Source organism: Mastigoproctus giganteus, chromosome 14 (assembly GCF_048544385.1).
Source record: "Mastigoproctus giganteus isolate SK-2022 chromosome 14, ASM4854438v1, whole genome shotgun sequence".
In the NCBI taxonomy this organism is placed as follows: domain Eukaryota; kingdom Metazoa; phylum Arthropoda; class Arachnida; order Uropygi; family Thelyphonidae; genus Mastigoproctus; species Mastigoproctus giganteus.
In genome coordinates, this window is record NC_143588.1 from 107,037,292 (window position 1) to 107,065,247 (window position 27,956).

The 27,956-nt window shown below is 36.7% G+C and overlaps 1 protein-coding gene across 1 annotated transcript in view; it reads right to left on the minus strand.

Moving 5' to 3' along the window:
- Ns4 (Nucleostemin 4) overlaps positions 1–27,956 on the minus strand; it is a 72,521-nt gene that overhangs the window by 37,648 nt on the left and 6,917 nt on the right. The window contains exons 3-6 of the mRNA XM_090388520.1: positions 20,241–20,331; positions 3,583–3,670; positions 2,327–2,452; positions 850–990 (exon numbers count right to left, since the gene is read on the minus strand). Coding sequence (XP_090244646.1) covers positions 850–990; positions 2,327–2,452; positions 3,583–3,670; positions 20,241–20,331 — 446 coding nt within the window. The remainder of the gene's footprint in view (positions 1–849; positions 991–2,326; positions 2,453–3,582; positions 3,671–20,240; positions 20,332–27,956) is intronic.

A 27,956-nucleotide genomic window follows, 5' to 3' on the forward strand; every position in this document is an offset into this window, starting at 1 on the left:
GTGTGCAAAAACAGGAGAGGGGTAGTGAGAAAGTCTTTCTACTTTCATGAATTCACAAAATGATCAAAGCACACCAGAGGAAAGAAAAGTTAAGAAATATTTCATTAGCAAACACACTAAATCCTCTTTACAAATGTTCACTTAATGAATTTTCACATTAACACATTTGAAAAATTAGTACCGCTATTTTTCAGTATATGCAGGGAATTTTCAATACAATGGAAATAGGCCAAAAAGTGTATATATTACTAGTCCTGCTTATAGTTGATACCCTGGATACTTGTGCAAGTCATAGTCTGTCAGAAAATCAAAGGATAAAGACTCTAATAAGATTAGTGCCACTGTGGATGGTGACAAATGAAAGTTGAAGAATGCTCTTATATTGATGAGGAAGAATTTTTGTTTCAAGCCCAATTTCTCTCCTGCAATCACCCTCTTCACTCCTTTTGAAGTAGATTTTCAAAGAAGATGACTCTGATATGAAATGTAGCCTTGACAACAAAAAAGTTAAAGACTCTTTGTTGCTATAAGGAACTCTATAAAATGAAGAAACAAGATGCTAAGCAGATGTCAATCAATACTTTCTTCAAGCCGAGGGGTCTCTGGATCCCTCAGCTTGAAGAAAAAATACATAAATAATAGTAAATTATTTATTATTAGTTATGCACTGTTTCAAGCCAGTAATTATTGGCTTTGAAATAATGGAAAATCTCTTTTGTAAAATAAGAAATTAGTGTTTCCTTATTCACACATAATTAAGTCTTACAAAGACAAAAAATAACATTTTTCCCTCTTACAAAATACATTAATTACCTTTTATTTTATTATCATAATAATCATGAAACTTACTGGATGTCTGATGTCAGCAATCAATAGGATTACATCAGACATCTCAAGAACTCTCCATAACTGACGCCAGGTTTCCAGGTTCATTTCAAAATAACCAGGCTTCTGTTTTTCAAACTGACATTCCAGATTATCTAGATATTCCTAGAATATAAACAGATTACACAAATTATAAACCTGATTATTCATATGGGAATTTTTTCAGATATAATAATTTAAAATAAATACATTTATTTTTGAATGATTACAAGAAATTAATATAAATTTTTAAAACTGGTATTGTTTACCATTTCAAATGAAACTGAATGTGAATCTATAGATTGGCATTCAAGTGCCAAATTTTAACTTAACTTCAACATGCATTAATTTATTCTTGATACCAAATGTAAAATTATCAAAATAAAGACTATTATATATATAAGGAAAATTAATAATTCTAATATGTAATAATTAGCAAGACACAAATTTACTGTCTAAAATAATCTTATCTTTTCTTTAAATGTTTTTTCACTCCGTCATTTTAAATATACAGTACTGATTAAATTTACACAATACTTCATGGCATACGAAATAAGTGGTTTATTTTGCAAAAAATATTGCACAAATAAGTTTTATGTTACAGGAATTCTGCCAATCCCAATTCAAATCAGAAAATGATGTAACCATCATTTTCTGATTTGAATTTAAGTTCCTTTGCCTGAGAAACAGTAGGCATTTAGTTTATTCAAACCCTTTCAAACCTTAAACATATCAATCAGGTCTCCTTGTAGATGCCTAGTTTCCAGATGTTGCAATTTACAGAACTCAAATCTTTTCTGATAAGAGTATCCCTTTGTGTTAAACACTAATCTCACTGCTCTTCTCTTCACCCATTTCAATAGATCTGTATCCTTCCTAAAATGAGGGCTGCAGACCTGCATGAATTACTCAAAATGTGGGCTAACCATTGCCTCGTACAACAGGATAAGCACCTCTTTGTCCCTGCTGATAAAATTCCTGTATGTCATTGATAGAACCACATAAGCTGTCCTAGCAGCCTGTCTGCACTGCTCAGATGTTCACATTAGACTGTACAATTACACCAAGTCTTTTTTGTTCTCTATCACCTTGAGTAATCCCAGAATAACATTCCACCCAACTGAAATAACATTTCAGTTGGGTGGGAATGTTATTAAAGCTGGTCACACCAAGTGTGACTAGCTGTAATTTTTAAATTCAGGCTTTATCTCTTTATTAGAAATGTGCAGTTGGTAAAAATGCATTTGTATTAAACGAAATAAACAATCACATAACACTGCATAAGTGAGATTATTATATATTTACTTACAAATTACATATTTATATGCAAATAAGGTACTAACCAAATTGTAGTTAGTTAGAAACTTGAAAAGGACTGAAGTGGAATAATCAGAAAATGCTATATCATGGCAGTTTTTTAATACTATTAAAAACTTCAAATAAAATGTAGTACATAACTAACTCTAAAGTATTTCTGCTCTCTTGCTTCAAGTTGCTCCTTAGAAAGAGAATAATCCCATGACGGACGTTTAGGGATGCCAATTTCTGATCCTAGGAAAATGTCTTGAAATCCCACTTCCAGTGCTTCCTTTGTAAATATGAAATAAATGAATAATAAATGGATTAGTTTATCACATTAACTGATAATAAGATCTGGAAAGAATTTTAAACTATGAATTGAAACTGATAAAACAAGGCAGCCATAACATCAAATCTTTACTAGATTCACTCCCATCCCTAGCCAATACAAAATGACCTCCTGTGTGATGCTGTGGGACTGCAAAATGAGTCGCATGCTTATTCAGTTTTCAGTATTTTAAAATTAAAAAGAGTATCAATAAATAAATAAATATATATTATATTATATTTAAATGTTGCATTTTTAGGGCCCTGGTTTTGATGTGCCTGAGGCAAGAATCCCCACTTGAACTGTTCTAGTTACAGCTCTGATTCATTAACTAACCCAGTGCTCTCCAAAATATTTTTTGGTCACGCACCCTCATTTTACTTAAAAGCTTGCAACTGGGAAAAAAAATATTAAATATATAAGTTTAATATATATTTTTTATTTATAAATCATTTACATGGAAAGGCATTAAAATCACATATAATTTTAAAAGATCACAAATAAAAAAATAAATAATAAATAAATTGAAGTTCAAGTAAAAAATGATAAGAAATCATTAATTTAACAAGTGTAGTAAATGAAATGGAATATTATTTGTTTTATTTATAAATAATTTACATGGTGTGCATTATATCTAGATTATATATCACTGTGGAAAACAGCCCTCATAATTTTATTAAGGATTATCTCGTGCACCCCACGGATCATCTTGCAGACCCCTAGGGATGTGCACACCCCACTTTGAAGACCACTGAACTAATCTACATCATGCAACAAAATTCACCTGAAGGTAATATAAAAAATAAAATAATAAAATAATATAAAACCTTCTATAAACTGAAGAAGATACTTTCAAGTGTTTTTCAGATTTCCAAAAGAACTATGTAGAGAATAAAATGTATAATTTAATGTTCTTATAGTATTTTATTCTCCACTTCAACATTTGATATTGTTGTTATCTGCATAACTGATTAAAAAGTAATTTCATTTAATAAATTCCAGTAACAGCAAAGTTTTTCTAAGATTGCAAATTCATGATTTTATTTAAAATTTTACAGTAAGTAAATTATGAGCTTATAGAATTAACAAACCTTGGGCAGTGGTTCAAATGGTTTTCTGGAATTTTCTTTATTTTGCTGAATCTCTTCATTTGATTCCTTTTTGAACAGTAAATGATACCTGCATAGGAAACAGGAAGAGATATATCAAAGAATGCATGTATATTTGCTGATAAATATGTAGACGAATAGTCAGAATAGTTTACCCCTGAAAAAGTTTTTTATAACATATTTATATTACATTTTTCTAGATGGCATTTTTTTCCTTCCTATAACACTCTCAGGATAAATGTAAAGCCGTGTGATTATAATTCTATTTTATTTACTGTGTGCATCCTGAACCAGGAATAGCAGTCATACAAGAAAATTCCAAAGCTATTTTTTACCTCTTGACACCAAAATTAAATGGAAACTGTATACTGTATACAGGCAACTCTTCGTTTACAAACGAGTTCTGTTCCAAGACGTTGTTCATTATATGTTTTATTCGTTATGTGTATCTTGCATCCCTGAGTTTTTACGATACATATCATATACATTAGCAACCATTTTAAAGCATTAAAACCATGTACTAAACATCGAATGGTCTATAAATACATTTCATGATAATGTATGTATGCATTATGGTTTATCGTATATGATACATAACGTAAAATAAAATAAGAAAAGAATAAAAAAAACAAGATATCGTACTTGTTAATTTTAATTTAAAACAAAGAGTTACAAAACAGAAATAAAGAAAATGAGTACTAACATAATATATGTACTGTACGTATTCAACTTTTACTTGTCAATATCTTCATCAGAGTTCAATATTTTCCACATAAGTGATACTAGGTGCAGATGAGGTAGACGAGAGGGCATCTGATAATGAAGAAACAGTTGGGTTTTCTACTTTTTCAAAATATGTTTTTATAGAATATTGCATAGTTAGTTTCTTTTTTTCTTCAAAAATCTCATTATAGCATGTTAGACGGTCATAAACGCCTCTTTTTACTTTTGCAATTCTTTCCATATTTGCGTCTTCTTCTTCAAAGATTGCCAACCCTTCAGAAATTAATTTAAAAGCTGCAGCCATTTTCTGCCTTGTATATGTTCTGGGAGGCTGTGGAATATCAGGTTCTTCTGTTACTTCAAAATTTAGATGTCTCTATTTCAATTATTTCATCGGTTGTTAATTCCACAAAATGCGAGTCCAAAAGCTCTCTCACATCAGTCACATAAAGGTCGAGGTCCATTTTAATTGCCAGTTCAACAATTTCTTCAGTCACGGGTTCTACTGGCATACTGGTTCTACGTCACAATTCATTCAAAATAACTTAAATTACTCACAAACTGTGGACACAAGTTTTTCCACACACCACTTAAGTTTGTTTCCCTCACAGGCACCAGCAATGTTTTCAATGCATTATAAATGTTGCATGTTAGTTTTATTAACCAAGAACAGTTCAGTATAATTATCATATAATAATTTTCTGATAATTATTGTAATAAATACATTTCTTAAAAGTTTATTTATTTAAATATTACAATTATGTTCACTATACGTTTGGCATTTCGTTTCATAAGGAACTCTATCTATTGGCGACTTTAAGAAATTTTGAATGAATTGTGACGTTTGTTATAGTGAATGTTCGTAAACCGAGAGTTGCCTGTATTTAAAGTTATTAAAAATAACTTTAAATGAGCTATCAATATACATACACTACAGTGCAAAAGCTAAATGAATAAAGGCATATTTAAAGTTTAGAAAATGGCATTTTCATTAGCAAATGCTAAAAAAAATGGCATTTTCATTAGCAAATGCTAAAGAAAATGCATTTTGTATTTGAGATCAGATACAAATGAAATCTTAAAGGTTACAATAATAAATTAAAACAAAAACAATATAACAGCATAATAAACACTATACTATAAAATATAAGCAGTATATCATAGTAGAGACAGGCAGCAAGGAGGGTCCATGACTGCTACTGATGATTTATTGGACACACTTGCTCATAGAGATAAGGAAGACATAATCTATATATATAAAGCAGTTGTAAAACTATGTTTTACAATTACCATATACACTGTGCTGCCACTTTATTAGGTACACCGACCTAGTACGGTGTTGAGCCTCCTTTAGCCTTCAAAACTGCCTGAATTCGTCTAGGCATGGATTAAACAAGATGCTGAAAGGTTGTGCAGGAATGGAGTACCATGCAGACATGAGTGTGTCATGCAGAGTCTTGAGATTCTACGAAGTTGTAGGCCTGCAGCGAACAGCCCATTCCAGCTCATCCCAAAGATATTCAATAGGATTGAGATCCGTGGATTGATTGGGCCACTGCAGCAAAGAAAAGTCATTGTCATGTTCCTGGAACCATTCCATAGTGATTCGGGCTTTGTGCACGGGCACATTATCCTGCTGGAAGTAACCATCTCAATGAGGATAAACTGTCAACACGAACGGATGCACTTGGTCAGCAACGATGTTTAGGTACGATGTGGCATTCAGCCAATACTATGGGTATCAATGGACACAACATGTGCCAAAAAAACATTCCCCACGCCATAATACTGCCCCCACCACCTTGCACAGTAGTCGTCAGCCATGACGGGTCCAGGGATTCATGTTGTTTTCGCCAAATTCTGAGCTTTCCATCAACATGATGCATCAGGAACTTTGTCTCGTCAGATCAAGCAACTGTTTTCCAATCCTCGATAGTCCAGTGCTGGTGTTGCTGTGCCCACAGGAAGCGTGCTCTCTTGTTCTTCATTGATAACAAAGGTACGCGATGTGGTCGTCGGCTGTTGTAGCCCATTCACAACAAAGTGCAACTAGTGGTCCGTTGCGATATTTTGTTCTGCGCACCAAGGTTGTATTCTGACGTGATGTGCGACATTGTGGCCCGGCTGTTTGCTTGCACAATTCTAGCCATCCTCCTCTGATCTCTCTCACCAACAAGCAATTTTCTTCTACAGGAGTGCCATTGAGAGGATGTTTTCTGTTCGTTGCACCATTCTCGACACACCCTTAAAACTGTGGCGTGAAAAGTTCAGGACAACTGCCATTTCAGAGATGCTTTGTCCAGCACGTCTTGCACCGACTACCATGCCACATTTGAAGTCTGTTAGATCACTCCTTTTCCCCATTCTTGCTACGGTTTGTAAGCTTAACTGATACTAGAAAGGTTGTTCTGCTGCATTTATATCCACAACTGTGGTCACGTGACTTGCAATGTTGTGGGACAAACCATTTGTGTACACAGCAGGGGTGTACCTAATAAAGTGGCAGCACAGTGTATATAGGAACTGCATTTAAATACTGTATTCAAATGGGCAACTAAATTTAAAAAAGAAGACACTGAGCTTCTCAAAAGGGCCCTCCTAGAAACTTTGGAGAATGCCTTTGACAGGGCCGGATTTACACATAAGCTAAACAAGCTACAACTCTAGGGCCTCGCTCCACCTTAAAAATTCTTTTTTAATATTGTGACAGTGAGCCGATGAAGGGCCTCATACATGTTATAGCTTAGGGTCACAAAAAGTTTAAATCTGACTCTGGTCTTTGAGACTGACAAAAGGCACTCAAATGAAGAAAGAATCTGAAATGTGGGCTACAGAGTTGGTAACTAGGCACCTTAGAGAGTACCTGAATGAGATCCATAAGGACCTGATAGAGGACAGTAAAATGAATGAAAGTGATTTGCTCATGGTTTTAAATGATACTAGAACTAGAAGACAAATTCAAATTATGGGGAAAGAGGTTTATGCTGGATTGTATAAAGTTTCCTTTTAGCCGGTGAGTTGTTAATTATTAGTATTAGTAATCGGCCTCCGTAGCCGAGTGGTCAGGAGCGGGAGTGCAGTAGCACACGCTCTTTGAGTAGAACGGGGTTCAAGCCCCTGACTGCTGAATAAGGTCGATCTGCCAACCCGCACTAGACCAGTGTGGCAGATTATGGTCCATTTCCCTCAGCATGAATTGTTGAGGAGGCTTCCATCCTGCAGTGGGTTGATAATGGCTGCACTTTACTTTTATTAGTAAGTAGCCATATAAGTGCAAGGAAGCCACAGACGTCTGCTGCACTAGGCAAAAAAAAAAAGTAGATAAAAAATACAAATTATGTGCTTCTCTCTTCACATAGGTAACTATCCAGTTAACCTTTCAAATTCTTCAAAAGTTCCAGTATATAATCAACAACTCACTGGCTAAAAGAAAACTTCTTACAATCTAGTGTAACCCTCTTCCCTGTGATTTTAATTATTGCCCCTAGTTCTGGAATTATTTATCACAGTGAAATTTCTGTCTTTATTCATTTTACTAACCCCACTCAGAGCCTTATAAACCTCAATCAGGTCCCTTCAAAGGTGTTGCCAAGTGCAGTAATCCCCATAATTTTGCTTTAGTAGAGGCATATAATGCAAGAAAAAAGCGTATGCAGCATCGTGAGAAAAAAAAAAAAAAAAAAAAACCTCCCATTTTACCCCTCCATTTGTTCCAAATCCCTGTCCAGCTCAGCCTTAAATTTATTTAGGCTATCAACTCCCACAACAAAAGATGGAAGTCTGTTCCACCAATCAACTACCCGATAGCTCAAGGCAAATTTTCACACATCCATTCTACAACTGTCTTTCTTCAATTTAAATCTATGCCCCCTCAGGTTCTTAATCTGAGCAAGAGGAAAATCCCATCAACACTCAGCTTGCTCAACCCATTCAAGGCCTTATACACCTCAATCAGACCACCTCGCATGTGCCTACTCTCCAGGCGCTGCAATTTGCAGAACTTAAGTCTTTCTTGATAAGAGCAAGTCTTTGTTCCCCTCACCAATCTTGTTGCTCTTCTTTGTACTCGTTCTAGCAACTCTACATCCTTCCTAAAATGAGGCCTTCAGACCTGTACACAGTACTCAAGGTGTGGGGTCTGACCATTGCCTTGTACAATGGGATAATCACCTCCCTGTCCCTGCTAGCAAAATTCCTATATATCATTGACAAGACTCCATGACCTGCCCTGGCAGCCCATCTGCACTGCTCAGCAAACTTCAAATTTGACTGTACAATTACCCCTAGGTCTTTTTCACTTTCCACTTCCCTGACTGTAGTACCACAGAGTTGGTACATTTCTCTTGGGTTATTGCTACCCATATGCAGTACTTTGCATTTCTCAATGTTAAACTTCAGCTGCCACTTCTCAGCCCATTTGTCCAACTTGTCTAGATCCAGTTGGAGTAGCATACAGTCTTTACTGTCGTTAACAATCTTGCCAACCTTCGTATCATCCGCAAACTTAGACAATCCTGATATACCTTCATCAATATCATTGATGAATACACAAAACAAAAATGGGCCCAGCATCAAACCTTGGGGAACTCCCCTAATAACATTTGTCCACGAAGAGCAGTGTCCATTGATTACCACTCTCTGTCGTCTCCCACTCAACCATCCCTTTATCCATTGTAGCAACTTACCCTCAATGCCATACCTCTCCAATTTGTACAACAGTCTTCCATGTGCAACAGTATCAAAAGCTTTCCTGAAATCCAAATATATGATGATACAGATCTGTCTGACCTATTTAATTTTCTAAAGCAGATTCGTTTATACAAACTCATCTAACACATGACTCAGAAGGAAAAAATTATCTCTTTTGCAGAATTAGTGTGACTGATAAAATTTGGCTTTAGTTGCCCTTGTGCCAAAAAGCCCCCATTAAAACCAAACCAACCAACCTCAAAAATGGAAGTCTGCATTGGGTGGTCTGGCAAGAATTTCAGTTTAAAAGCATACCATAGAGATAATTGCTTTTGTTGAAGAAATAAGGGTGGTTCATTTGCTTTCACACAATTTTAGTCCTTTGGGAAGGGTGGGGGGGGCAGTCGGCTTGATGGCTCTAATAATATAAATGTGTTTAAATCCACCATTGCCCCCTTTAACTCTGGGGGAATTGGCTTTACCACCCAGGTTTCCAACCTTGCAAGGAGCAGCAACAGTGCCATCTGGTGACAAAGCAGCTGGAAGTTAGTGTGTTCATGGTTAATTTTGTTAAATGAAGAAGCAAAGGCTGTTTTCCTTCTAAGCCTTTGATTACTTTTTCTTTAGACTATTAGAAGAGATGTCTTTAAAATTTGTTCTATAACAGTACAGAATACTATTCTATAGGGGGGGCTCACTAGAAATCGCTTGGAACTCTGGGCCTCCTGAATTGAAATTGGTGATAAGAACATCTGGTGGTGATACAGTGCTGAATCCTTTCATCATTTGGGTATATTTTCTACTCCATGTTGGCCACTTATAAATTGGTTGGTAGGATAGTGGTTGTGGGTTGGCTAAATTGTCTGGTGATGTCAAGTGAGAACTGTGTGTTTGATTCTGGAGGAATCCCTTGAATACCTGTTGACAGACATCTGGAAGGGGGCAACCTCTGTGTCAAACTGCTGATTAGGAGGAGAGATTGGGAGTGTCAGGAACTCCCAAATGGTAGTGCACTCAGAAGAGTTCCACCTTTCATTTTTTAAACATTTGTTCACTTTTTTTAATAGCAAGCATGTAGCAGGCCACTGTCTTTTAATGTTAATGCTTGCTGTTGTAATTTTCTGAAAAATTTGAACTCCCGTTTGACACAGAAGTGCCATTATTTGTAGTCTTATTTTTATATTCAATATGCCCTTTCAAATGCCCTTACATTAGAAAATAAAGTTCCTAAAACTAGGCATGTTTCTGGACAGAATCAAAAAATGGAATGAAAGATAATATGCATTTTTCTCTAGAAACTTCAGAATTCAAAAATGGAATGGAAGATAATGTGCATTTCTTCTCTAGAAGCTTCAAATGTTGCTTCAGTAAATTTAACTATTCCAGTTCTGAACTTATTATAATACTAGGTGGAAAGTTTGTCATGTATTCTGTGATATTATTTTATATTTAATATTATTGTCACATATTATTTTATGTGATATAACTGAAATTAATGATAACTCTTATACATATAACTTTAACCTAATAAATATTCATACAGTAAGGAAATGTGAAACAGACTTCAGTGCTAAAATTGATTAAATGTTTATAATGATTAAAAGTATATTAACAGAATATGAGTAATACCTCAGTAGTTAAAACATTCACACTAGGGCCATGCACTGGTGGATTGCTTAGTAATGATTCATCAGGTGGAGTGAGTCACCAAGTGCCATGATATCTCCTTTGTCAACTTTACTGGTGTTTGAATTAAAAATTGTTTTTTCACATTCCCCACATTACAGACAAGTTGTAGTTTATGTAAGAAGTGCAGAGTCAAATATTTAAAATTTGCCTTGCTTAATAACTATCTAACTATTTTGCTTAATAACAACCAGTTTCATTAGTAATTTTAACATTCTGTGTTGATTTTGCAATGGAGCAACAAATGAATATCAAATTTTGCTTTAAAGTTAGAAGATCTGAAAAGAAACAAATCATCACCATAAGCAGTTCTGATGTTGGGAAGATCTACAACAGAAACAAATTTCATCACCATAAACAGTTTCTAACATTTCTAAATGAAATTTTAGAAACTGTTTATGGTGATGAAACATTGTCATACTTTAATTTGAATGGTATAAACAGTTCAAAGATGAACATGAGGATGTTCTTGATGACTCAAGAAGTGGGCATCCTGCAGCCTCTTGAAATGAGACAGAGTTGAAAAGGTTCAGGAAATTGTGGCAAAGAGGTCATCATTGTCTCTCGGAATGATGGCCGATGAGTTGGATACAAAAAGGAGATGATTCGTCAGATTCTGCATGAAGATTTAGGGAAAAGGAAGGCCTATGCAAAATCTGGCTTCGTCCAGACTCCATTAAGACAATCCTAATTTCCTTCACTGTGTTTTCACCGGAGTCCTGTAAACTGGACTTCTGTAAACAAGACAACTGCTGCCATGTTTTTCGACAAACAGGGTGCAATTCAAAGTGGGTGTGATTCGCAAGGAATTTGTAGTTGGAGAGAATCAATGCTGCAGTCTATACAGATGCTTTAAAGACTACTGAAGTGCATTTCCTGAGTGAAACCACAATAACAAGAGAAAGGCAGTGGTTCTTGTTGCACGACAATGCTCCCACCCATTTCACACTTGTTGCGAAGACATTTCTGACAAAGCATTGGAATTGTACACATCAACCATCTGCCCTGCTCTCCCAGTCTAGCACAAGTGGACTTCTTTCCCAAGGTGGAAACTGCCTTCAAAGAGATTTCAGAATTTTGAGGACATAAAAAATGTAAAAAGCAAACTGAACATCTCTTTGGACTGTTGCTGACTCTATTTAAAGAGTTGCTTGTGGTTCACCTATCTCTCACATTCCATTAATCTTTCCATTAATCACATTCCATTAATCAATTTTTTAATCTTTCTCAATACAGTCTGTGTGCATACTATTATATCAATATTCAACACACCTAAAGTCAGTGAATAAGTCCACAGCTGTTCCACCTCGTTCACAACCTGTAAGCTATTATAAACAAGATTTTCTTCTACTAATTCGCCAAGTGTTAGAAATATCACAACCCCCCCCCATGTTAATGAATGTAATTTAAATTTATTCTAATTATTATTTGCTTTCCTTTCCTTCTAAAATAGAGCAGGCTCCATCAGTGCAATCCAAGTAAGGCTGCATTTCATCATGGAACTGACAGTAAGTAACTCACCAAGTAAATATTACCGATTTCACCAATCATTTCCACACAATCTGTGTGAAAAAAAACTCATGAATTTGAGTTGCCACACTTTCTCTATTTTGAATTACAACAGCTTCCTGACAATTTTGAACAGTCCTGTCTACTAAGGAAAAGCTTTTACCTCATTCTTAAAAACATATGGCTCCTGCTGAATTGAATCCCGATTAGATTTCTGGCCATAAACTTGCACTATTTTCAAACCCATTTCAGTTTGAATATTTTCACTGTTCTGCTATATATTTTAGATTTATACATATCGTAATATCTGTTATATTCTATGCATTCTACTTTTTATTGAATGGTCAGAATCTTTTCCCTTCTTTTACAATTCACACATATTGCCCTCTCTCTCTTCTTTCTTTTTTCAATCTTTAATACTAATCCTAATTATAGGCAGTACTCAAGGACACTAATGACAGTATGCTGCTGCAACAGGATCTAGCAAAGTTGAGCAGATGGGCTGAGAGGTGGCAAATGAAGTTTAACATTGACAAATGTAAAGTACTACATATGGGAAGCAGCAACCCCAGAGTGACGTATCAACTCTGTGGTACTACACTGACAGTGGTAGAGAACGAAAATGACCTGGGGGTAATTAACCCCAGGGTCTCACATCTGGTGAGCATGGGCTTGGCACACCCAGGGTCCTGAGCTGGATACCATCATTCTTCTCTTTTTGGTGATTCCCTTCTACTTTCTCTCTCTCTCTCTCTCTCTCTCTCTCTCTCTCTCTCTCTCTCTCTCTCTGGGTAACTTGGAAATTTTTTTCTTAGCTGGTGCAGCATAAGCCTCAGGCTTCCTTGCACTATATGGCTAGTAATAATAATAATAATAAATAATATCAAAACTATTTTTGACATTCAGTTCCTTTATGGCAACATCAGAGTATCCAATTAAATTGGTCAGACAAGACCTCCCTTTAACAAACCCATACTGTCTCTTAACTATTACTGCGGTCGTGTATAGATGATCCTGCAATGCTTCTTTAACCAGTGACTCCATTATTTTCCCTGAAACACAAGTTAAACCAACAGGTCTATAGTTACTTGTGTCACCTTTTGAACCCTCTTTGTGAATTGGTGATATATTTGCACTCCTCCAGTGCATGGGGACCTCCCCTGAGTCCAAGGACGCTCTCATAATTATGGCTAAGGGTTTGCTTACTTCCTTTGCTGCCTCCTTTAATATAACTGGATAGACCATCCACCCCAGGTGCCTTCCTTATGTTTAACTTCAACAATTTCTCCTCCACTTTGATCTCAGTTATTACAAAATCACTTAGCTCCCTGTGCTAAGTTTGAGTGTGATAAACTTCTGGCATTCCCCTCATTGAATAACTCCTCATGTGTGAATGTAGATGCAAAATACTCATTCAGTTTATTAGCTACCTGAGCATGTTCATAAATAGTCAACCCATCTATGTTAAGTGGTCCAATCTGATTCATCCCTTTCCTTCTAGAGTTTACATAAGTAAAGAACCCTTTGCTGTTTTTCTTTTCATCCTTTTGCCAAAGATTTCTCATAATCTGCTTTAGCCTGCCTAACCTCCTTTGTGAAATGATTACAGACAAGCTTATATTTGCCATAGGCTTCTGTGTCACCTGATAATTTATATGCATCCCATACATTTTTCTTATCTTTGAAGCCTTTCCTAATACAGTTGCCCTTTTGTTGATATCACTATGGAAGCTGCCCATCTTTGGACACAGTATTCCAAGTGCCATTTCACAATTGTCTTATACAGTGTGATTATGACTACCCTATCTGTATAAAATATTGATCTTTAATCACTGAATGGACACTGGGTTTTACTTTTTACCTCTTTATACTGCTCAGAGACTTAACATCTGCCTGATACCTTTCTTCCTCTACTGTTTTTAATTCAACCACACCAAATGTACAAGTTATTTTGGGGTTGCTGTTCCCCATGTGTAAGACCCTGCATTTTGCTGCACTAAAACATAGGTGCCATTTTTCTAATCATACTTGAAGCCTATTCAAGTCATTTTGAAGGATTGCTGATTACCACTAATTATTAATGACTCTCCCAATTTTTAAATTGTCTGAATATTTTAACATCATGCCCTCTATCCCTTGGTCAATGTCATTTATGAAAATCAGAAACAACAGTGATCCAAGAACCAATTCCTGGGGAACCCCACTACTGGCATTACACCAATCTGAAGAATATTGATTAATCACAACACTCTGCCTTCTGTCCTCCAGCCCACCCTATGATCCATTTTAGAATCATTCTAGTAATCCCAACATGCTCCAGCTTATACAATAACCTCTCACGAGGGACTAAGTCAAATGCCTACTAAAATCCAAATAAACTATGTTGAAATTGTTCTCTACATCCAGCTAATAAGTAACTGTGTCAAAAGAGTTTACCAGGTTAGTTAAACATGATTTTCCCTTAGAAAAACCATGTTGTGTGTCCTTCAGAATGCCATTCCTATCTAAATATCCCTGGACTTCACCATTGCTCTTAACCATTGCCTCCAAGATTTTCCCTACCACTGAAGTCAGACTACTTCTCTCATCGTATGCCTTTATGTACTGGTGATACACTGGCAATGTCTCCAATCCAAAGGAGTCTCTTCTGAGTCTAATGATGCTCCATAATTAACCTCAATGGTTCATTGCACTCTCTGACCATCTCCCTCAAAATTACTGGGTATATGCCATCAACTCCAGGAGCCTTACTTGCCTTTAGGCTCTTACTCATAGATCTTACTACCTATGGAGGTAACCTTTTTGGAATATGTTACCTCCACAGGTAGTTGGGGCTGATGGTTTGGGAAATTCAAATACCAGCTGGATCAATACCTACAAGAGAGGGAAACACAGAGATTGTTTATTTTATTTTATTTATTTTTGGCCAATGCAGCAAAAATCTAGAGATTTCTTGTACCATTTATCTAAAACTAATGCTAATACTACTGACAGATAATAATCTGCCCATATGGAGTAAGAGCACTCCATTTCTGCTTAGTTGGCATGATACATCATCATCATGTGCCACTCATTTGGAGAAGTCTGGGCTTGGTTTCTCTTAGTAACTGAAGTCAATATTAATATAAAGGTCTCTTCAATATATTTTTCTTTTACAGTCTCTATAAATTCACTACTTAGAAAACTTATCACCAGGAATAGGATTTATGACATTAATCTAGATTAAATAAGCTAATTATTAATGGCTGCTAATAAGAAATGCATGATATGCTAGTGTTTAAAAAAATTCACATATTCAAAGTTCATATTTCAGGCCCAAGCATCACAGTGCAATGCCTGCTGCTAATAATATAAGAACATTAAAAATTAACTGGGTTATTAAACAATAACTATTGCCCAATCTATGAAAAATTTTTTGCCACTTCCCGGAAGGGCATTTTGATGCTTTGAAATTTTTAAGACAGCACATCAGTGGGAAGCTGAAATTTCAAGGTCAATCTAGAGACTTCTCTGTGTACCTCCACTGAAAATACACAGAGTGGGTGGGGAGGCAATTAAATCTAACTTAAATTCATATAAAAATGAATCTAAAATGTAAGAAAATTAGAATCAAATTACTTCTCAGCCATTGTTTTCTAATATGTGAGAAGTGGAATAACAATAATAAGAAAGTTAAAAGGAAAGACAAATAAAAGTGCATTAATCAGGCACTGTGGGATTACACTCCCCTGCTATTGCGAGCCTTTGGAGAAACAAACTACTAAATTTAAAGTTTACTAATTAACATATTCTTTAATAAATAAAATAAAAAAATTTAAAAATTGTAAATTAAAAAAAAGTTAATACACAAATTAAATAATTGAAACCATAAATTAATTGATAGATAGAGTGCTATATTAGTGATTAATATTCCTGATAAAATTCATTGAGCTTAACAACTATTACTAAAACATTTGTGGTATGCTAGTATCTCTAAAATTTCATACATTGAAAGAAGTAGTAGTAGTAGTGGCATGTGATGCAAGAAAGCAAGTGTATGAGCTTATGCAGCATCAGCTATAAAAAAAAAAAAAAAAATCACACCATTCCCTCTAAATGCCTGTCCAGTAACTCCTTAAATTTATTTAACCTATCAACGTCCACAATGACAGATGGAAGTTTGTTCCAGCAATTAACCACCAGCTGGCTAAAGGCAAATTTCCGCACATCTATTCTACATCTGTCTTTTCTTAATTTGAATTTATGCCCCCTTAGGTTTGTAATCTGAACAAGTGCAAGGATCCCATCAGAATTCAGTGTGCTCAACCCATTCAAGGCCTTATACACCTCAATCAGATCACCGTGCAGGTGCCTAGTCTCCAGCCACTGCAATTTGCAGAACTCAAGCCTCTCTTGGTAAGAGGATCCCTTCATTCCCCTCACCAATCTTGTTGCTCTTCTCTGTACACGCTCAAGCAAATCGACATCCTTCCTAAAATGAGGCCTCCAGACCTGTACACAGTACTCAAGGCGCGGCCTGACCATTGCCTTATACAGAGGGACAATCACCTCCTTTTTCCTGCTAGCAAAATTCCTATATATCATTGACAAAACCCCATGACCTGCCCTGGCAGCCTGTCTGCATTGCTCAGAAAACTTCATATCTGACTGCACAATTACTCCCAGGTCTTTTTCATTTTCTACCACCTTAAGTGTAGTACCACACAGTTGGTACGTTTCTCTGGGGTTACATCTACCCATATGCAGTACTTTGCATTTGTCAAGGTTAAACTTCAGTTGCCACTTCTTAGCCCATCTGCCCAAATTATCTAGATCCTGTTGCAGTAGCACACTGCCATTGCTGTCACTAACAACCCTGCCAACCTCTGTATCATCTGCAAACTTCGACACTAAGCCTGATATACCTTCATCAATATCATTGATAAATATACAAAACAACAGAGGACCCAACGCCAAACCCTGTGGGACTCCACTAATAACATTAGTCCACGAAGAGCAGCACCCATTAATTACCACCCTCTGTCTAATCCCATTCAACCATCCTTTTATCCATTGTAGCAACTTACCCTTAATACCATTCTGCTCCAATTTGTACAATAGTCTTCTATGCGCAACAGTTTCAAAAGCTTTCCCGAAATCCAAATATATGATATCAAAATTATTTTTTGCATCCACTTCCTTTGTAACCACGTCACAATATCCTATCAAATTTGTCAGACAAGACTTTCCCTAAACAAACCCATGCTGTGTCTGAATTATTGCTGCAGTCTTGTCTAGATGATCCTGCAATGCATCTTTAACCAGTGACTCCATTATTTTCCCCGGAACAGAAGTTAAACTAACTGGTCTGTAATTACTCGTGTCACCCTTCGATCCCCCTTTGTGAATTGGGGATACATTTGCATATCTCCAGTCCGTGGGGACCTCCCCTGAGTCCAAGGATGCTCTCATAATTATGGCTAAGGGTTTGCTTAGTTGCTTTGCCGCCTCCTTTAATATAACTGGATAGATCCCACCCACCCCAGGTGCCTTTCTTATGTTTAACTTCAACAATTTCTCCTCCACTTTGCTCTCAGTTATTACAAAATCATTAAGCACCCTGCTACAATTTGATAACCTTCTGCCATTTTCAAACTTTAATAACTCCTCATGTGTGAATGTAGATGCAAAATACTCATTCAGTTTGTTTGCTATCTGAGCAGGATCATCAACAGTCGAACCATCAATATCAAGTGGACCAATCATATTCATCCCCTTCCTTTTAGAGTTTATATAAGTAAAGAAATCCTTGCTGTTTTTCTTAGCATCTTTTGCCAAAAATTTCTCGTAATCTGCCTTCGCCTGCCTAACCTCCTTTGTGACCTGATTACAGACTAGCTTATATCTGCCATAGGCTTCTGAGTCACTTGATAATTTATATGCATCCCATGCATTTTTCTTCTCTGTCACGGGTCTCATTAGTTCATTTGATAACCATTTAGGCCTAAACCTTGAACAATATTTCTTAATAGGTATGAAACTTTTAGTAGCATCCACGATTAATTCCTTGAATGCTTCCCACTTAGAATTTACTGTTGCTAACATCGTCAGTTGATCTCACTGTACAGAATTTAAAAACTGTCTGAGACCACTGTACTCACCTTTATGGAAGCAAAAACCCTTTCCTTTACCCCTGATGGTAATTATATCTTTAAGTAAATCCCACATCAGTACACTGTGATCACTGCCACCTAGTTCCTTTATCTGCAAATTCTTAATACACGAATGATCACTGCTGATAACCAGATCAAGAATATTACCCTCTCTGGTTGCCTCTCGAACATGCTGCTGCAGAAAACAATCATCCAATAAATCCACAAAAGTCTTACTAGCGTGTGAGTGACCAACCCACAAGTTCCAGTCAATATCTGGGAAGTTAAAATCCCCCATTATAAGACATTCTGATTTACTAGCCCACTCTATTTCTCTGTACAATTGTTCATTGTACTCATTCGAGTCATTAGGCCTATAACACACTCCTACTCTTATTTTTGCTTTCGCAATGCTTATGTAACACCAAACTGACTCAACAGTGCACTATTCATCTATATCAACTGGATGCACTTCTTTTGATTTTATGTTTTTCTTAATTAACAGCATAACACCTCCTCCCTTCCTATCCTGTCTATCCTTTCTGTACACATTGTACAGAAAGGATAGACAGGATAATCTTCAAAGTCTTACACTTTGAAGCTTATGCCTAAGATATGAACTTTGAATGTATGAAATTTTTGAGATACTAGCACATTGTGTGTTTTTATTGACTGTTATTGACTGTTGTTATGAGAATTTTGAATCTTGATAAGAATATTAGCTACTAATGTAACACTATCTATCAATTTCTGGTTTTGATTCGTGGCATAGCAGTATGACCTCCATGTGTTATAACTGATTGACCATTAATTAAGCAGGTGAAATAAAATAGGAAACCAAAAATTATCTGAAGAATGATAATGATATATATATATATATATATATAAGGACCACGTGATACCTGACAGCCTTGGTGTGAGATTGGTTTTGGGGGATACATTTATTTTGTTATGAGTATGTTATTATCATTTAACCTATCAGCAATTGAAAAAGATTGCTCTTCCTCCAAGCATCCAGGGTCATTTTGACCCCTTATGCATGTATTTGAAATATCCGCAAGAAATAATTCAAAATTGTTCACTTTTTTGATGGCATCTTTTCTGAACTATGAAAAATTAATTTTTAATATTAAAAACATATTTCTAATTAATTTTTGAAATTAAAACTCCCTTTATATTTATCAGCGAGTGAAATGCAAACTGAAAAACCTACACATTTCAATGAATGTGTATAAGTGGATGCAGCTTATCAATAACAGGGGTGCCTACTGCATGAAACGTGAAGTTCACGGAATAACAGCTTGATTCAGACAACACTTTAATATCACGAAAACAGAGAGCATTACCAATTGGAGGAAAAAGAGAGAGCACATCAGTAAAGCTAGCTTACTATCAATAATTATACACAACAGTTCTGTAACTGTTGTGTGTAATCAATAATCAATAATTATACACAACAGTTCTGTAACTGTTGTGTGTAATCAATAATCAATAATTATACACAACAGAAAGTCGTGTATTATTATTGACAGCACACTGCTCAAAAATGTGCATATAAATAGGTTTGACTTAATTCCTGAATTGTTCTTAATTGTGCAATAATTAACAGAGATTTCTGGAAATTTCAATATAGAAATCAAATAAAACATTTTCAAAAACAGCTATTAGGTGTTTCAGCTGATAATAATAACCCTAAACAATAATAAAAATATTGTTTAGGGTCTCATTGATCCTGCATGACCAGCTCAGGATTAAAGAAACATTTTTGGTCACTTCCTCCCCCCTTTTGTCATGTCTTGAGTTTGTTGCATTCCTGCACCTTCCTTTTGCAAGGATCTGTTTATAAACAATAAAAAACACTGTACATTAGCATGAAGGGTTAAAATATTAAATCTTTTTTACCTGTTCCGTTCCTTATATTGACCTTGAACATCTAGTTTAGTCGCTATTTCTATGTCATCATGTAAACTGCTCACAATTTCTGAATGAGATGCTGGGGGGGAAGTAGAGAAAATCTAAATTCTAGAGATTCATATCACATACAAGGGTAAACAAAATAAAAAATGTGGTTGTCCATAAATTTTTTAATTATGGAAAGTAATGATTACTTAGAATGTCTGTCACAGTGAAATTTTATATGATACAGAGCATTGTATCTGGCATTCAATCAATGTGTGTTAATTCTAGTTTTTATTAAATTAACATTATATTATTTTGAAAGAATATTTTTCTTCATTTAATTAAAATATTTTACTTTTCCAACAAGAAAAGTAATAGGCATTAAGAGACTGTTCAATTATGAAATAAATTTTGCAAAGAATTAACAATAACACTTTCTAGTGACCAAGATCTGAAGTCTTTACTTGACAGGGTAGAACAGGAAAGAGTTACTCATGGCCACAGCATTAACAGAAATCAGACGAGATGCATGAGAATTAATTGCAGATCAGATTCCCCACTAGCATTGACATAATGGATGTGAATCATTTTATATATCAAGAGCAACGATTGACAGAAAAAGAGGATGCCAAGAAGTCATGAAGATTAGCCATGGGGAGACAAACTCTGGCAGTGAGCTCTATGATTTTGTAATAACTGAGAGCAAAGTGGAGGAGAAATCGTTGAAGATAAACATAAGAAAGGCACCTGGGGTGAATGGGATCTATGCAGTTATATTAAAGGAAGTACCCATGAACTGGAGATGTGCAAATGTGACCCCAATGGCGCCTCCGTAGCCAGGTGGGGAGGAGGAACAGTGCATAGCACACGCTTCTTGATTAGACCGGATTCGAGCCCGTGCCCACCAAATACGGAGAATGCGGAAAGGTCAGGGAATGACCACCGCATATGCCCGGAGCAATATGGCCTTAGTTGCTAATGCTCCTAAAAAAAAAAATAAATAACAATAACAAAAGTGACACCAATTCACAAAGGAGGATCAAAGGGAGATACAAGTAACTACAGATCTATTACTTTAACTTCTGTTCAAGGAAAATTAATGGAGGCACTGCAGGATCATCTAGACAAGACTTCAGTTATAGTTTGAACACAGCATGGATTTGTTAAGGCTCACCTTTTCTAGATCCTGAGGAACAAGATCTAGAAAAGGTGAGCAGATGGGCTGAGAGGTGGCAACTGAAGTTTAACATTGACAAATGTAAAGTACTGCATATGGGGAGCAAAGTAACCCCAGAGTAACATATGAACTGTGTGGTACTACACTAACAGTGGTAGAGAATGAAAAGGACCTGGGGGTAATTGTGCAGGCAGATATGAAGTTTTCTGAGCAGTGCACATGGTCTGCAAGAGTAGCTCATGGTGTCTTGTCAATGATATACAGGAATTTTTCTAGCAGGGATAAGGAGGTGATTATCCCTTTGTATAAGGAAATGGTCAGGCCATACCTTGAGTACTGTATACAGGTCTCGAGGCCTCATTTTAAGAAGGATGTAGAGCTGCTGAAAGGGGTACAGAGAAGGGCAACAAGGTTAGTGAATGGAACAAGGGGTTGCTGTTACAAAGAAAGGCTTAAGTTTTGCAAATTACAGTGTCTGGAGACTAGGCACCTGCGAGGTGATCTGATTGTGGTGTATAAAGCCTTGATTGGTTTGAGAATGCTCAATGTTGTAGTTGTTGGTGACTCTATTGTCAGAGAAACGGGAAACATGCTTTGTAAAAAGGATAGGTGGAACAGGACCAGGGTATGTCTGCCAGGGGCAAAGGTTGATGACGTTGTAGAGCGGATACCATCTTTTAAGGGCACAAAAGGTGATATAGTTGTACACGTTGGCACTAATGATATTAAGAGTAGGAGACCGGCGGAATTACTTAACAAGTACAGGTCACTGTTAAAAAAAAGCCGTGAATTAGGGTTGAATTTGAAAGTATCTGCAATTCTGCCCAGACACGATAGGAGGAAGTATATGATGAGAGCCCTGTCGATCAATTCAGCCCTGGAAAGATTGTGCAAGGCTCAAGGGGTAGAATTTTTTTCAGCCTGGTCTGTACTTGTTAACAGGAGAGACTGCTTCTACAGGGATGGGATACACTTAAATAGAAAGGGTGCAAGAATGTTTGCTGATGCTATCGAGGCAGTGTTAGGTGGGTCGGAAAACTGCTAGATTGGGGGGATACAAGGACTAATAGATTAACAGTAGACACTGGCAGAGGTGAAAGTGATTCTTGCACTGCTTCTATGGGAATGAGCAGCAGCCTGGAAAATAAGATGCAGGATATTTCAGAGACTGCTGGGAATCATTGGGGTACAAGTAAACACATGGGTTGTGTTAGGGTAGCTAAGAAAAAGAACAGGTGTATGTATACTTGCGTGTACACCAATGCTAGGAGTTTAGTAAATAAATTTGATGAATTTGAGGTATTGCTCAAAACATCAAAGGCAGATATTGTTGGGATTTCAGAGACGTGGTCTCACACAGATATAAGGAATGCAGAACTGGAATTTGGGGAGTACAATGTCTATAGACAGGATAGGAAGGGAGGAGGGGTTATGCTATTAGTTAAGAAATACATAAAATCCAAGGAAGTGAAGCCAGCCGACATCGCTGGACAGTGCAGTGTCGAGTCAGTTTGGTGTGACATAAGCATTGAGAGATCAAAATTGAGAGTAGGAGTGGGCTATAGGCCTAATGACTCTGATGAGTATAATAAGAAACTGTACAGGGAAATAGAGTGGGCCAGTAAATCAGAGAGTCTTATAATGGGGGATTTTAATTTCCCAGATATTGACTGGAATTTGGGGGCTGGTCACTCACACACTAGCAAGGCTTTTGTAGATTTATTGGATGATTGTTTTCTACATCAGCATGTTCGGGAGGCAACTAGAGGGAGTAATACTCTTGATTTGATTATCAGTAGTGATTCTTCATGCATTAAGAATCTGCAGATAAACGAACCACTAGGTGGCAGTGATCACAGTGTGCTGAAGTGGGATTTACTCAAAGAGGTAACTACCATTAGGGGTAAAGGGAAGGGTTATTGCTTTTGTAAAGGCGACTACGATGGACTGAGACAGTATTTAAATTCTATACAGTGGGACCGACTGATGATGTTACCAACAGCAAATTCAAAATGGGACGCATTCAAAGAACTTATCTTGGAAGCTACTAGGCTTTACATACCAACTAAGAAATATTGTTCAAGGTTTAGGCCTAAATGGATGTCAGATGAACTAATGAGACATATGGCAGAGAAGAAAAATGCATGGGATACATACAAATTAACACGTGACACAGAAGCCTATGATAGATACAAGTTGTTTGTTTGTTTGTTATTTAATTTTTAGGAGCATTAGCAACTAAGGCCATATTGCTCCGTAAATACAAGTTTTTTTTTTTTTTTTTTGGTAGTTGTTGGCGCATAGGCTTCTGTGGCCATAATGCACCTCCCAAGGTTTTTGCAGTACTTTGATCCAAGCCCGAGGCGGGAATCGAACCCGCGACCTTAGGGTTGCCAGGCAGGCACTTTACCAACCCGGCTAGCCCGGTCGGCTAGATACAAGTTGATCTGTAACCAAGTTACAAAGGAGGTTAGGCAGGCGAAGGCAGATTACGAGAAATCTCTGGCAAGGGATGCAAAGAAAAACAGCAAAGAGTTCTTTACTTATGTAAACTCTAGAAGGAAGGGGATGAATCAGATTGGTCCTCTTGATATCGATGGGTCAACTGTTGATGATCCTGCTCAGGTAGCTAACAAACTAAATGAATATTTTGCATCAACGTTCACACATGAGGAGTTATTCAGCGAGGGGAATGCCAGAGGTGTATCCAACTCTGGCAGTAAGCTAGAGAATCTTGTAATAACTGAGAGTAAAGTGGAGGAGAAATTGTTGAAGATAAACACAAGAAAGGCACCTGGGGTGGATGGGATCTATCCAGTTATATTAAAGGTGGCAGCAAAGGAAGTAAGCAAACCCTTAGCCATAATTATGAGAGCTTCCTTGGACTCAGGGGAGGTACCCATGGACTGGAGATGTGCAAATGTGACCCCAATTCACAAAGGAGGATCAAAGGCTCACACAAGTAATTATAGACCTGTGAGTTTAACTTCTGTTCCCGGAAAATTAATGGAGGCACTGGTTAAAGAAGCACTGCAGGATCATCTAGACAAGACTTCAGTTATAGCTCAGATACAGCATGGTTTTGTTAAGGGGAAGTCTTGCCTGACCAATTTGATTGGATACTATGATGCAGTCACAAAAGAACTGGATGCAGGGAATAACTTTGATATTATATACTTGGATCTTAGAAAGGCTTTTGATACTGTTGCACATGGAAGACTGCTGCACAAATTGGAGCAGTGTGGCATTGGAGGCAAACTGCTGCTATGGATAAAGGGGTGGTTGAGGGGGAGAAGACAGAGAGTGGTAATCAATGGACACTGCTCATCGTGGACTAATGTTATTAGTGGAGTCCCTCAAGGTTCAGTATTGGGTCCATTATTGTTTTCTGTATTTATAAATGATATTGATGATGGTATATCAAGCTTAATGTTCAAGTTTGCAGATGATACAAAGGTTGGCAGGGTTGTCAAGGACACTACTGCCACTATGCTGCTGCAACAGGATCTGGAAAGGTTGAGCAGATGGGCTGAGAGGTGGCAAATGAAGTTTAACATTGACAAATGTAAAGTACTACATATGGGAAACAGCAACCCCAGAGCAATGTATCAACTCTGTGGTACTACACTGACAGTGGTAGAGAATGAAAGGGACCTGGGGGTGGTTGTGCAGGCAGATATGAAGTTCTCTAAGCAGTGCAGACGGGCTGCAAGAGTAGCTCATGGTGTATTGTCAATGATATATAGGAATTTTTCTAGCAGGGATAAGGAGGTGATTATTCCCTTGTATAAAGCAATGGTCAGGCCACACCTAGAGTACTGTATACAGGCCTGGAGGCCTCATTTCAAGAAGGATGTAGAGCTGCTGGAATGAGTACAGAGAAGGGCAACAAGATTAGTGAATGGAACAAAGGGGTGCTCTTACGAAGAAAGGCTTAAGTTTTGCAAATTACAGTGTCTGGAGACTAGGCACCAGCGAGGTGATCTGATAGATAAAGCCTTGAATGGTTTGAGCATGCTCAATGCTGATGGGATTCTTCCTCTTGCTCAGAATAATCTCCTGAGAGGGCATAAATTCAAATTGAGGAAAGACAGATGTAGGATAGACGTGCAGAAATTTGCCTTTAGCCAGCGGGTGGAACAGACTTCCATCCCTTGTCGTGGAAGTTGATAGCCTAAATAAGTTTAAGGCTCAGCTGGACAGGTATTTCGAACAAACAGAGGGGTGAAGTGGAAGTGGTTATTTTTTATTTATTTATTTATTTTTTTTTTTTGGCTGATGCTGCATAAGCTTGCTTTCTTGCATCAAATGCCTCTACTAAATAATGCTAATGCTAATGTAGAGCTGCTGGAAGGGGTACAGAGAAGGACAACAAGGTTAGTGAATGGAACAAGTAGTTGCTGTTACAAAGAAAGGCTTAAGTTTTGCAAATTACAGTGTCTGGAGACTAGGCACCTGCGAGGTGATCTGATTGTGGTGTATAAAGCCTTGATTGGTTTGAGCATGCTGAATGCTGATGGTATTCTTCCTCTTGCTCAGAATAATCGCCTAAGAGCGCATAAATTCAAATTGAGAAAAGAAAGTTGAAGAATAGATGCGTGAAAGTTTGCCTTTAGCCAGCAGGTGGTTGAGTGCTGGAACTAACTTCCATCTATTGTTGTAGAGGTTGATAGCTTGAATAGATTCAAGGTAGAACTAGACAAACGTTTAGAGCAAGTGGATGGGTAAAATGAAAAGGTTTTTTTTTTTTGCTGATGCTATATAAGCTTGCTTTCTTGCGTCATGTGCCTTTACTAATGCTAATGACCTACAAAAAATATGGAAAGATAGAAACACCAAGACTAAACTGGTAAATAACCTTAGTATTCTCAATTGCATTCTAGGGAGCAAAACATGGGCTAAGAACCTCACTGACAGAATTAAAGTAAACAGTCTTGAGATGTGGTGTTGGAGAAGGATGCTAAGAGCATCTTGGATGGAGAGGAGAACAAATCAGAATATAATGCACCAACTCAAAATTAAGAGCAGGGCGGCTGGAATAACAGATAAAGAATTCTGCAGTATTTTGGACGCATATCTAGAAGACCAGAGGATAATCTAGAGAACACTATTTTGTTCTGTAGAGTAACAAGAAAAAAGAAGAGGGACACCCTCTACAAAATGGACTGGTCAGGTCACTAGAATAACTGGAGTTATCCTAGAAGAAGAAGCCTCCAGAAGGGCTGAAAATAGATTAGAATAGCATAAAATTGTGGATAAGGTTACGAGTCCTCAAGATTGAGGAGACTGAAGGAAAGGAAGAACAGTAACACTAAAAAATATATATTTTGGCACATCTCTCTCTCTGAGCCAAAATATAAGACAATTTTTAGTGTTATTGTTAACTGGAAGTATGGTAATCCATATTTTAGTGAAAAGCACAGATTAACATATTTTCCCTTCTATTTTTTTCATTTCAATTTTTGATTTAATTATTTGTGGTTTTTAATCTTTGTTTCAAAACTTATTTTGAATTAAATGTATACTCTAGGACAGCCATTATATAACAAGAATGCTAACAGTTTCATTGTCATAATGTCCACACACAATATTTAATAAATAAATTTTTATAATACTTGATTAACAAGGATTGTCTGGTATTCTGGTAGGAATACTGTCTGAATTAAGAATAAAATTTTAGTTTTCCATTTTAAAGTATTTCTTGCCTTTTGACCCCAAAGAACCAATTATTGTATAAAATTTAACAATGCTTGCTGATGGATTTGAATTTGCTACACCAGCCAAAAGGGTAAATATAAGTTTAATAACATTTGATTCTCCTTTTATTATTTTATAACATCTTGAAAGATGAAATTTTTTGTGGTAGGATAATCTCAAAGATAATCTGTAGTGCAAGTCATTTGTAAAAATAGGTTTCTTAGTGAAAGACTTTTTGGAAACATATCCTTTTCATTAACTAAGAGATAACTGTATTTATAAAAATTAATGGGGTACTCTGTGATCTGGAGAAAAATAACATATCAGCAACCATTAGAATTAAGCAGAATTCAGAATTTTTTGATTGTTAATCTTTAAACAACCAGCTCACTAATATTTTTTTCTGTGACCAATTTACAATCAGGGTGGCTCCTTGATAGGCATTGCGGAACTGCAGCACTACCAGCTTTTTAATTATATATCAAATAAATATACAGTCAATGGTGTTATATGAAATTTTGTGAAGAACAGTGCAATGGAATGAATATTTTTATTAACAAGTTCCGCATATAGTATACTCATCCTCTATTTCCAATAATCATTTCAATAATAATCGAATAAAAACACAAAATCGCTTTCAACACTGAAGTGTGGAACTGTGAGCTACACAGTTCCACATTTTGGCCCCAGTGGTTGAGTTAATGCCTAGTTGGCAGGTTGCCAATACGCATTTTTTAGCAGTGATAAAATGAGTCAAAGGAACTGCAGAGCAAGCGGTGCCGATTTGAACAGTGCACCAAACTCGAATGAAAAAGTTATTAATCTACTTTCAACAAATAAAAACC